The following is a 12,690-nucleotide window of genomic DNA, read 5'->3' on the forward strand; positions in this document are numbered from 1 at the left end:
TACAGTGTTCTTGGCTCTATAATTTAGACATACACATATCACACCTCAACAACATTGATGATCCTGAGGTCCCTGACCACTATCCCAATTATCTCTTGTCCTCTTCTTACTTCTCCAGTTGATTACTTTTTCCTTCCCTGTCCTTCTCGTCTCTGTAATCTAGGGCCCAGGGTAATATAAGTATCCTTCCTCCTTTGATGTCTTATATTCTCTTTTCCTGTTGTCCTATGCACCACATGTGAGATTATGCAGCATTCCATCTCTCCAAATTGTGGGGAATTGTATAATTTCATCATTCCTTACAGCTACATGGTATTCCGTTATACATGTATGGCATACCTTAATTATCCACTCATCTATCGTTGGACACTTGGGTTGATTCCTTATCCTCTTTATTATACTAATAGCTGTCCTCCCATTGTTCATTGGTTTGCTCGAGCGGGCCCAGTAACGTCTCCATTTTGAGACTTGTTGTCACTGTGTTTGGCATATTGAATACGTCACAGGTAGCTTGCCAGGCTTTGCCGTGCGGGCGAGATACTCTCAGTAGCTTGCCCAGCTCTCCTGAGAGTGGTGGAGGAATCGAACCTGGCTCGGCTGGGCTGGCTGCGTGCAAGGCAAACACCCTACCACTGTGCTATCGCTCCAGCCCATACTAAAAGCAGTAATGAATAATGGTGTGCATGTGTTCTTTCTGAATGGATGTTTTTGTATCTTGGGTAAATACCAAAAAGTGGAATTGCTAGATCATATGGCAGCTCTATTCTTCCTTAACTAAGACACCTCCATACTGTTTTCTGTAGATGTTAAACCAGATAATATTCCTACCGGCAGTGGATGGGAGTTTCTTTTTCATCACATCCCCACACAACATGTTCATGGTTTTGGGGGATGTGTGCCATTCTCATGGTATGACATGATATTGTCTTGATTTGGATTTCCCTGATTATAAGTGATAGTGAACAATACTTTTTCCATGTGCCTGTTTCCCATCCAATAATATCTGTTTGTTTTGTAAACTGAATTTTTCAGAGTGGTTTTTGACTTTTTGCAGTTGATTTTTAAAAGTTCTTTATCTTGGATATTAATCCTTTTTTTTCCTTTTTGGGTCACACCTGGCGATACACAGGGGTTACTCCTGGCTCTGCACTCAGGAATTACTCCTGTCGGTGCTCAGGGATGCTGGGAATCGAACCCGGGTCACATGCAAGACAAACCCTATGTGCTATTGCCCTAACCCCTTGGATATTAATCTTTTATCTGATGCGACTATTTTCTCCCATTTGGTTGGGTGTGTGTGTTTGTTTGTTTTTATGTCTATTGCTATTGAAAATTCCTTCACAGTCCAAAAATCTTGGAGTGCTCTGCCTATATTTTCCTCAGTGTATTTTATGGGTTCTAGTCTGATCCCAAAGTCTGATCTAAGTTTTCTAATCCACTTTTAATTGACTTCTGTGTAAAGTGTGAGAGATGGATCCAGCTTTACTTTTTACATATGGTTAACAATTTTCCCAGCACCATTTGTTGAAGAGGCTTTCTTTATTCCACTTTATATATCAGGTTCCTTTGTCAAAAATTAGTTGATCATCAATATGAGGAGTGCCTATTACGAAGCATATTATAGTATATACTAAAATCTAATGCAATCCCTGAACCTATAGGATTTTATTCCATGGGGGAGATCTAGAGCAATTATAACTACTGGAATGGAGGCATTTAAGAGAAGGTATGGTTCAACTATTTCATAATTGCAGACCAGAACCTATGAAAACCACTGGTAGTTGGAAATCACTGGTTTACTGCACACGTGATACAATAATATCTAAGTATGCCTGAATGAGTCAGAAAATCATTTATAGAGAAAATAAGTGTTTGAGTTATACTAGATAGGTAATTATGTATAAGAGAGGATACTAATTTTGAGAATCAGCCATAGTATTTATCCTTTTTTGTTTGGGGGACCACACCTGACATTGCTGGGGCCTTGTCCTAACTAGTTGTTCAGGGTTCTCTCCCCTGAGAGTTAATTATCGGTACTTAAGGAAACCTGTGGTGCCTGGGATAAAATTTGAGCCTTCCACGTGGGAAGCATGCACTCAGCTCATTGAACTAATTCCCAACCCCTTGTAAGGTATTTATGGGGCTTAAAGTTAAATTTTAGATGAAGGAAATGTCACTGTCACTGTCCTCCCGTTGTTCATCAATTTGCTCGAGCAGGCCCAGTAACATTGTGAGACTTGTTGTTACTGTGCTTGGCATATCGAATATGAAGGGAATGATGTAACTAAAATTAACAGTTCAGTATATAGATTTCCTGCTTTTGCTATACTATATCCCTGCAGATCAGTTCTTAGAGACAGGTTCTTTTAGCTAAGTATCTTTCTAGTATAGTATGAGAGAGGCATTGTATTTGTACCACTGGCCCAAAGCCAGCAGTAACATTCTTTCCCACCTAAGGCATAACTGCCAATTTCATATTTTGGGATTGAATCATTTTTTTGGCTTTCTCAACAGCTTCAACTCCAGATGAGGCTCGTGATGGAAAGAAAGATAAAGAAGGGGACCGGGCATCTGAGGAAGGCAAGCAGAAAGGCAAGGGCAGCAAACCTTTAATGCCCACCTCTACTATTCTTCGTCTACTGGCAGAGTTGGTGAGATCCTATGTTGGTATTGCTACCTTGATTGCCAACTACAGCTACACTGTGGGCCAGTCTGAGCTGATCAAAGAGGTAATATTTCCAAATTCTGCTTAAGATTTTATACTGTCATCATGTGGATACCTGCTGTGTGTCAGTCACTTTTCCTAAGAACTTGTGTGTGCTGAACCAGTGATGAGAGGCAGGGGTCTCATAAGACACATTAAAAGAAATTTCCCATGACATGGAGCTACCAGACTCACTGCAGGGAGTGAGTTGATGCAATGTGTTAATTTGTTTTGTAGAAAATCACTTGGGCTGCAGTGTGGAGAGTGTAAAAGACAAGATTGGAATCAGAGAAACCAGTTAGGAATCTGATATAGTAATCTAGGTAATACAGGAGCATGATGAATTTTGAGAGGGGGTGGGGTAAGAGGGGTGAGTTGAACAGATGTTTAAAGGTCGGAAATTAACAAGAACTCAAGAATTGAATTTGGAAGGCAAAGAGGAAATCAAGGATTCAGTTTTTTTTTCTTTTTGGATCATACCCGGCAATGCACAAGGGTTACTCCTGGCTTTGCACTCAGGAATTACTCCTGGCGGTGCTTGGGAGACCAAATAGGATGCTGGGAATCAGTGGCATGCAAGGCAAATGCCCTACCTCTTGTACTATTGCTCCAGCCCCTCAAAAATTTTTCCTGGCTCCCCCCCCCCCCCCCCCCCCGCTTTAAATCCCTGTTATGTTAGAAGTTGAAATAGTTTGGGGGCTGGAGCAGTAGCACAGCGGGTAGGGCGTTTGCCTTGCACAGGCCGACCTGGGTTCAATTTCCAGATCCCATATGGTCCACTGTGCACCTCCAGGAGTAAATTCTGAGTGCATGAGCCAGAAGTAACTACCCCTGTGCATCGCCAGGTGTGACCCAAAAAGCAAAAAATAAAAAAAGAAGAAGTGGAAATGGTTTGAACAGAAAATTGAATATGAGATTTTTCTATGTGATAAAGGTGTTTAGGGGACAACAAAGCACTGTGGGAAAGAACGAAGTAGTATTTTACATGTCCTGATAGGAATTATCACTGGGTTAGATTTTTATGGTACTGGGAAATGATACCGTGTTTCCATATCTGATGGTATTGTTTGGGGCCAAACTCAGCATTGCTTAGTCTTTACTCCTTCCTCTGTTCTCAGAGATCACTCCTGGCTATGTTCCAGGGACTATATTTGATGCTGAGGGTCAAACCCCAATCAGCAGTATCTAAGGCAAAGATCCTACCTGCGGTATTATTTCTCCTTCCCTCATGTTTACATATTTATTAAAAGTGGTTATTGGGGTGGGGAGGTTCATAAAGTGGAGCATCGTTGTAAGGGAGAAAAAGTGGTAATTTCGTGGTTAGTGTGCATAAAAGTTCTGAAAATACCAGAGATAATACTTCAGACAGAATATATGAAGTCTCTTCTGACTTCGAGTTTTTAAACTACAAGTATTCCAATTTATTTTTCATGGGCTAAATTAAATACTATGGAACTCACAAAAACTGTTCTCCCTACCACCCCTTTGTGCTTCCATAAGGTATTAGTTCGATTGCCAGATTGGTTTTGCACTTTATGTCAATGGAAGCTTACAATATGTATTCCCATTTGTCTAGCATCTTTTGCTTAACATGCTTGAATGATTCATAGTAGCTGTGGTTCATATAGTTAATGGTTTATTTTCATTGATGTTTGGAATTTTGAGTGTACCACAACATTTTTATATGCAATAAGGTATTTTCCATTTATAAGTATTGCAAAGTGGTGCCTTCATGCTCATATTGCTTGGTGAGCACGTATAAGCTTTTCTGTTGGGTGGTAAATGCCCATGCATAGAATAACTGGTTTTTTGAACTCAGTTTCCCAGAATGTGTTGTATCTGTGTACCACTAGCACAGCATATGGGAGTTTGTATTGTTTCACCTTCTTGACAACATTTATTTGGTCCTTTTTAAAAAAAACTTTTTTATTTTGCTCAAGCGGGCCCAGTAACGTCTCCATTGGACGTTATTTTAACCATTTTAGTGGTCTTGAATTATGGTTAAAATTAAGAATTTAACTTAAATTTTTAAAAAATAGTCTTCATTGCCTACTCATCTATTCCCTTTTTTGAGTATCCATTCTGGTCTTTTTTTTCTGGTTTTTCTGTTAAGCTCCCTATATAATTGTGGAGTGTATAATGTTAGACATTTAATTCAGGCTTTCGCTTGCTTGTGACAGTTATAGTTAGAATTTATATAACAGGTTTTTTTAATTAGACATTAAAAAATTTACTGTCTAGTATCCATCTGTAGACTGTGTATTCAGACGTTTTACAAATACTATTGATAGTTCTCACCTGACACTACATGATTGTTAATTGTGTTCTTGTTGCTTATCCATCTCTGATTACAAAACCATATACTTTCTACTGTCTACTTGGTCACACTTACCCAATTGCAATGCTTTTTTTCCTAGCTTTCACTGTTACTTAACATTACTTACACTTCTTTTTCTTTTGTGCTTTCCAAGTGGTTGTTAGGGGCCCACAAGCCACTTCAGGCAATAATACTCTGTCAACTAAACCAGTGATTTAGTACTAGGGTCTGAAGATGTAGTACTGCCAGGACCTTTGGTTCTGGGAATGAGACTAGGCTGGGCACATGCATGCATCGTAACCCTGCACTCCTTACCAGCTTAAAATTTTATTCAAGAAACTGCTAAACTTTGTATTTTATTCACTGTTGGGAAATGTTTAATTCTTAAGAGTTCTGCAGGGGTGGGGGGTGTGATTGGTTTCAGGGGCCTTCCAAGTGGTGCTCAGGGAGCATCTGTCAGATGGGGAAAATATTCCATTTTTCTTAATTTATAATCTACTATAATTTTATAGTTTTCAGTGAATAGTTCTATTAACTATCTTATTAAAATGTTTTAGATGTCAAGAAATATCTAAGTGAAGATGTTCTAACTTGTAGGAGAAATAAATGGGATTTAGAAGCATAATAAAATCTATTTGCTATTCAGTTGGTCTGTGCCTTTGAACCTTTGATTTTTTTTATTATACAGTGAACATGATAATGACTGGCTGGGTGACTTCAAGGATAATTTTTTGTGCATGTGTCTTGTTTTATTTACCACGAACAAGGTGGCATAAGTGTTTATGATTAAATGTCATGAATAATAACTTTACAGGACTGCAGTGTGCTAGCTTTTGTTCTGGATCACCTTCTCCCACATACCCAAAATGCCGAAGATAAGGACACACCTGCCCTGGCTCGCCTGTTCCTCGCAAGCCTGGCTGCTGCAGGGAGTGGCACAGATGCCCAGGTGGCCCTAGTGAATGAAGTAAAAGCAGCCCTGGGACGGGCACTGGCTATGGCTGAGAGTACAGAGAAACATGCCAGGTAAAATTCCAGCTTGACTGAGTGATCACACTGATAGTTTACCTTACTTCACTTGAGAGTTGAATAAAAGATATGTTCATATTGGCACTGCACATTCTCTGGTCCTCTCAGATACCTACAGTGCTTTACAATAAATAGTCTATGTACCAAAATACATTTGAAGGAGATGGGAACAGAACTTTAAGAAAATAAGGGCATGTTTTTATTTTTTCAGTCAAGAAATTTGAGCATGTTTTTAAATCATTTTATATTATGTTTAAATAAAAGAATGTGAGTTCTTAACAATTCAGATGTTCTTACCAGAAGAAAGCAAAAAAGGCATAGGTTTATATGAGTTATGACTAGTATCCTGTGAATGGACTATGTTCATGTCATAGAGATGTCATAATTCTCTCTCAGGCTTCAGGCAGTGATGTGTATCATCAGTACTATCATGGAATCCTGCCCCTCCACCTCCAGCTTCTATAGCAGTGCTACAGCCAAGACCCAACACAATGGCATGAACAACATCATTCGACTTTTCCTGAAGAAAGGACTGGTTAATGACCTGGCCAGAGTGCCTCATAGTCTGGACCTGTCCAGGTAAAATTATTCTCAAACTCTAACCCCAGGTTTTTGTCCTCTATTTAAATCGTGCTGCATACTTGCTCATTTGCCCTGTGTTCACGGATCATTACCACATGAGTAGTGAATTACTGGTGTAATAAAAGGTTGGGTATAGATGGGGAACGAATATTATGGATTTTCTAGAAAGCACTTTGTTTAAATCTTAGCATTATCTGTCATAAGATTTTATGTGTATAATAAGAAACATAAGTAAACCTAAAACAGATACCATATTTCTATAACCAAGATACCACTGATTACATATTTTAATATTTATTGCTGTTTCTTGGAACACTAACTTGTTGGGGTGACCAGGTCTGCTGTCCTGCAAAATGTCTCTCCTTCTAGATATCGTCCACTTGCTTCCTAGCAAGTGTATATGTATGTAAACATAAGAATAAGGTAAACCTCTTCAGATATATAAGCCAATAGCTTAATTTAAAAGTTTATTGTCTAGGATATAACTTGCAGTGATGCACAGATCAAGGAGCTGGAGAGATAATACAGCAGGCATGGTGCTTGCCTTGCACACAGCTGACCTTAGTTCCATTCCCAGTACCCTGTATGCCCCCTGAGTACCACTTGGTATGGCCCCAAAATTTAAAAAGATGATGTATGGAGTATATTGTATTAAGTGGATATATATCTATTAACAACCAAAGATTCACCTCTGAAAAGGTATATCTGTTATATTTTACCTTCTTACTACAAAGTAACATGTACATTGATACTGTTATTACTGTCATCCATATAATTTATGGATTTATTCTTTTGATAATTCTTGTCTGGTTTATTAATAAATTGGAGGTGGGGTATTAAACAGTGGCAACCTCCAATTTGCTGCCATTCCTCCTACATTATTTGTTGGCATTTTTCTGCATTGCACCCCTAGTTTAAATGGGCAAATTTGGTCACCCTGAAATAGAGTTCCTAATAAAAAGGCAAGGTAGGGGCCACGAGACAAGTAGTATAGGGGTTAAGGCACTTGCTTTGTATGTAGCTGTTGTTTGATCCTGGTACTACATGGTCACCTGAGTAGCACTGAGTGTCCTCACAACCCTCCCCCAGCCCCAAAATTGTTGCCCTACCTGACACAGGTGCTCAGGGGCTATTTTTGGCTCTGTGATCAGGAATGACCTCTGGCAATGCTCAAGGAAGTGGATATGGTGTAGCTATTCAATCCAGGTTGGCAGCCACTTGTAAGGCAGATGTCATGTCTCCCATCCTATCTCTCCAGCTACTCACCATTTTTTTAATTAATAACTTAATCTTGGAGGTGGAGCAGTAGTACAGTGAGTAGGGCGTTTGTCTTGCACATGACCGACAAGGCATCCCATATGATCCCCCAAGAACTGCCAGGAGTAATTCCTAAGTGGCAAAGCCAGGAGTAACCCCTGAGTATCACTGGGTGTGACCCAAAAAGCAAAAAAAAATATAACTTAATCATTTACCTCAAGATTAGTTTCAGAGTAAAGTTAATCACTGCCTGAAAATGTGTTTCTTAAAGTAGCATGATGGACTTAGAAATTTTCAAATTTTCATTTTTTTCTAAAACCAGTAACTATTATTTGAATAATTATACTTTCTATTGTCATGTTCAGATATTTATGCCTTTGGCCAATGAGGCCTCTGTCTGACTTTCTTGTCCTTGATATATTTTTTTAAATGTATCTTGATATTTTTATGTTTTTTAAACTCACTACAGTGGAAATAGCACTGTATGTCTCCTCTTGGTGAAACATTGGTTTTCCTATTTTTGTACCAAATATTTTAAATTCATTTCACATAATATATGATGCTTAGCTCAGATAGAGAGGGGAACACCAAGTAAAGGGTGTTGGGAGGATCCTCCCAGAATGGGAGATATATGCTGAAAGTAGACTATAGACCGAACGTGATTGCCACTCAGTGCCTCTTTTGCAAACCTCAGCACCCAAAAGGAAAGAGAGAACAAAAGGGAATGCCCTGCCACAGAGGCGGGATGGGATGGGGGGTGGGGGGGTGGGAGGGATACTGGGATCATTGGTGGTGGAGAATGGGTGGAGGAATGGGTACTAGATCATTGTGTAACTGAAACCCACGCACAAAAACATCTAAGTCTACAACCGTACCTCATGGTATTTCACTAATAAAAATTAAATATATATAGATGATGCTTAGTCTGTGAATATGTCATTTATCACATATTTTCTAAAAACAAACCATCATGGTATTATCTAGAATATAATCAATCACATCTAAGAAATTTACACTTAATATAATGCTCTGTAAATATATTTCACATGTAAGTATCCTAGTTGTTTATGTCTACATAGCCTAAAGTAAAATGTTTTTAATTAGGGTTGAAGAAGTCTCATGCATTGTATTTGATTATCATGTCACTTCATTTTTTTTAATAACATTTGACTTTGTTAAAGAATCCATTAGACCAAAGTTTTCTAGATTATCATATATTCTTAACTTAATTTAGTTTTGTAATTTAGTATCAGGGTTTTTTGGTAGAAAAACTAAATTTGAAAAAGAATACTACATAGGCTACTTTCCCCTTTTTAGTACACCACCATCTGAAGGGAGATAATGCTAAATATCTGTGAATTTGATGCTTTGATCTCTCTCTCTCTCTCTCTCTCTCTCTCTCTCTCTCTCTCTCTTTTTGCTTTTTGTGTCACACCCGGCGATGCACAGGGGTTAATTCTGGTTCATGCACTCAGGAATTACTCCTGGCTGGGAATCGGACTCGGGTCGGCCGCATGCAAGACAAACACCCTACCCACTGTGCTATTGCTCCAGCCCTGATGCTTTGATCTCTTGACGATTAAATATCCTGTGGCCTGAATTTTTAATGAAGCAAGGCAGTTTTCATTGAATGAAACTTGATTATAAAGATAGACAAAGAGGGAAAAATACGTGTTCAAAAGAAAATATAGGCTTCTCCACTGTCCAGAATGGAGATAAACAAGCAGTGTAATGTAGAGATAAGCAAGCGAGAGAGTGTGTTTAGGAAAGAACACGGGCTAGAAGAATAAGGCTGGCCTAAATATGTTTAAGATGTATTTTTTTCACCTTCACTGATCTTTTTGGAGATCACTTATGCTACTGGTTGCTAAGTGACTTTTACAAATTTTTCTCTATTACTGTTTGTTGGTATTAATTTAAAATGAAGACTTCTCTCTGCCTCCTTTTGTATAAAATATTCTGGTTTGCAGATTCATTCTTTTTTGTTTCAAATATCTAAAGTTTAGCCTGTATAAAATTAATGAAGCCATATTGTTTCATTCCTTTTGCTTTTGAGAACCTTCTGTCACAAGATGTCCAATCCTAAGCATGAGCTTAGCTTATACTTAAAATGTCCCCTCACTGGGGCCAGTTGTTACCCTGATAAGCTTTGGTTCCTTTTATCATGGATTTCTCTGTTCAATACATCTCTGTATCTTCCTTTATCTCAGTCCCAACATGGCCAACACAGTAAATGCTGCTTTGAAGCCTTTGGAAACACTTTCTCGGATTGTGAACCAGCCTAGTAGTCTATTTGGCAGCAAGAGTGCTTCTAACAAGAGCAAAGCTGAGCAGGATGCCCAAGGAGCCTCTCAGGACTCCAGTAGCAACCAGCAGGATCCAGGTAGAGAATCAGAGCCAATGGACTAGAGATTTGGCTGGGTGGGTATAGTCATTTTATGGGCATGGCATCAGAACTGTTCTGGCTTGGGACTGTTTCCCTGGGAACTTGATGGCCTTTCAGAGACGTTGTAGTGGTGTGGGACTACCCCGCAAAGAAAGCCTTATTTGGCTATCCTCACACGTAGCCTTGTCTTTTCCTTTGTCACCCATTCATTTATTCTCTGAGAACTTATAAACTTGCCCAGGGAAGGGACCTATTGTCTTCATGCTTTCCTCATGGTTCTTTATACATAGGCACCCTGTGATTATTTTGCTGGTTGGTTGATTGTTTCAGGCGAGCCTGGGGAAGCGGAAGTACAGGAGGAGGATCATGATGTCACTCAGACAGAGGTGGCAGATGGGGATATCATGGATGGGGAGGCTGAAACCGACTCGGTGGTGATTGCTGGGCAGCCTGAGGTGCTCAGTTCACAAGAGATGCAGGTAGGGAGGCTGATCAACCAGCATATACCTATTGCGACGCTGAACCAAACCCCCAAGTGGTGTGGGTGGGTGAGTACTTTAGGTCTTTGCCTCAATGTTGTCTGCTTTGCAGAGTATCACAGATGATATGTTGGATGCTTGGTAACTGTTTGAATTCTATTACATAAGGGGTGGGGGTAAGGCCAGGATCCTATGTACTATGAAATGGAATAGATCTCAAAAACAAAACTTTGGCACAGATGAAACGTTGATGTAGAAAGCTTGCCTGAGCCCTTTGGGGCCATGGTCTTTGATTAATTTGGCTTTGGTCATTAATGGAAGCTCTTTAACATCACTAACAACAGAGCACCAGCTCTCACTGGTCATTCAAATGACAGACTTCTAAAGAGCATGAAGGAAGCACTATAATTTCTGGAGCTGGTAGCAATGGTAAGAAATGGTGCCAAAAATTCAAAGCTGCTATCTTTAAAGAGCTCTGCATGTATTCTTAGGCAATATGAAGACTAACCTGGTTTCATAAAACTGGGTGGACCCATTTGAAGGATGGTCTTGAGTTTAAATGGGCAGCACATGGTAGTTTCTGTGCTCTTAGCACTGTTTGGTACTTTATATAACACCCTGTCATACATTATCCAAGAAATTTATGTTCCCTTGCTGGCTTTTATTATGGCTTCAGTGCTAGCTCAATGATAGACTTGTGTGCATCCATGTATATGTTCTATTTCTCTCCAGGTTGAGAATGAGCTGGAGGACCTGATAGATGAGTTGCTTGAGAGGGATGGCGGATCTGGGAACAGTACAATTATAGGTGAGAGCCCCAGAACTGAGTATAGCCTCATCCTTTACCTCATTCTCTCTTGGGAGGATCCTTTTTCTCATCATCTGCTTGCTCAGCTCTGCCTAAGGGCTCATAGTCAGCCTAGATTGCTGCTTGTCTTGATGTTGACAGTCTTACAGATAAGAAATTCACAAAGTCATTTCAGACCTGTGGTGGGTCTAAGGTATTTCCAGTGGGGGAGGATAAGGGGTGGCCATCAGATGATACATGAAGTACATGAAGGGTGTTTATTCATGGAGGCCTATAGGAGGCTGTTGAGGCTGTAGGGTGAGAAAGTGCTTTCCTTTTCGTTCTTTAGTGAAATCCAGGGGCTTTCCGCCTCTGAGTCTCAGTGTAAAAAGAATGATCATTTCCTAAGGGTGGCCCTTTTTACACTTCAGGGAAAATGGCAGAGGCACCCTACTATCAACTGGCTCAGGGGTGTGTTACTTGCTTTTATTTTATTGATGAAGGAAATCAGTGGTTAAATGGAAGTAGATATGCATTAAATTTTACAGTGGTTTTTCACACCAGTTATCCTGTGTGCTTTCAAAAGTAGTGGGATTGGCAGGACAGATGTGATAATCCCATTTTACAGATGAGGAAACTGAGACTCAGACAGGTAAAGTTACTGGCCAAGCTCACCTAGCTAGTCAACAGCAGAGAACCCAGGTCTTCTCCCTCATCAAAAAAAGTGGATATCTACTGGGTGTACATAGCTACTTTAGACGCACCCAATCTGGAAAGGGAAGTCCTCTGTTGTTCAGTGAAGGCTCTGCTCTGTAACCTTCAGTGAGCAGAAGTGGAGAGGATGAATCACAAGAGGACGTGCTGATGGATGAAGCTCCTTCCAACCTCAGCCAAGCTTCCACCTTACAGGCCAACCGAGAAGGTGAGAGTGCCGAGGCCAGAAAGGCCTCCCTTCTTGCCCTGCACGTCTGACAGACACTACACTAGGGTTTTCCTCAAGGCAGCTGCCCACATGCACAGAATAAGGAAGCATCTGTCTGCATGCGCTGACATACACCATCCACTTTATCCTCAGCCACTTTTTCAAATAACATTACTACTGCTTGCCCAAAAGTTTGTTACTTCTTACTTGGTTCGCTTTCTTCTCAC

The 12,690-nt window shown here is 40.0% G+C and overlaps 1 protein-coding gene across 1 annotated transcript in view; it reads left to right on the forward strand.

Annotated features, from left to right (window-relative positions):
• HUWE1 (HECT, UBA and WWE domain containing E3 ubiquitin protein ligase 1) overlaps positions 1-12,690 on the forward strand; it is a 154,223-nt gene that overhangs the window by 112,059 nt on the left and 29,474 nt on the right. Inside the window, exons 47-53 of the mRNA XM_056130150.1 lie at positions 2,515-2,729; positions 5,836-6,047; positions 6,447-6,629; positions 10,100-10,272; positions 10,606-10,754; positions 11,487-11,562; positions 12,365-12,463. Coding sequence (XP_055986125.1) covers positions 2,515-2,729; positions 5,836-6,047; positions 6,447-6,629; positions 10,100-10,272; positions 10,606-10,754; positions 11,487-11,562; positions 12,365-12,463 — 1,107 coding nt within the window. The remainder of the gene's footprint in view (positions 1-2,514; positions 2,730-5,835; positions 6,048-6,446; positions 6,630-10,099; positions 10,273-10,605; positions 10,755-11,486; positions 11,563-12,364; positions 12,464-12,690) is intronic.

Source organism: Sorex fumeus, unplaced genomic scaffold (assembly GCF_029834395.1).
Source record: "Sorex fumeus unplaced genomic scaffold, SorFum_2.1 ptg000073l, whole genome shotgun sequence".
In the NCBI taxonomy this organism is placed as follows: domain Eukaryota; kingdom Metazoa; phylum Chordata; class Mammalia; order Eulipotyphla; family Soricidae; genus Sorex; species Sorex fumeus.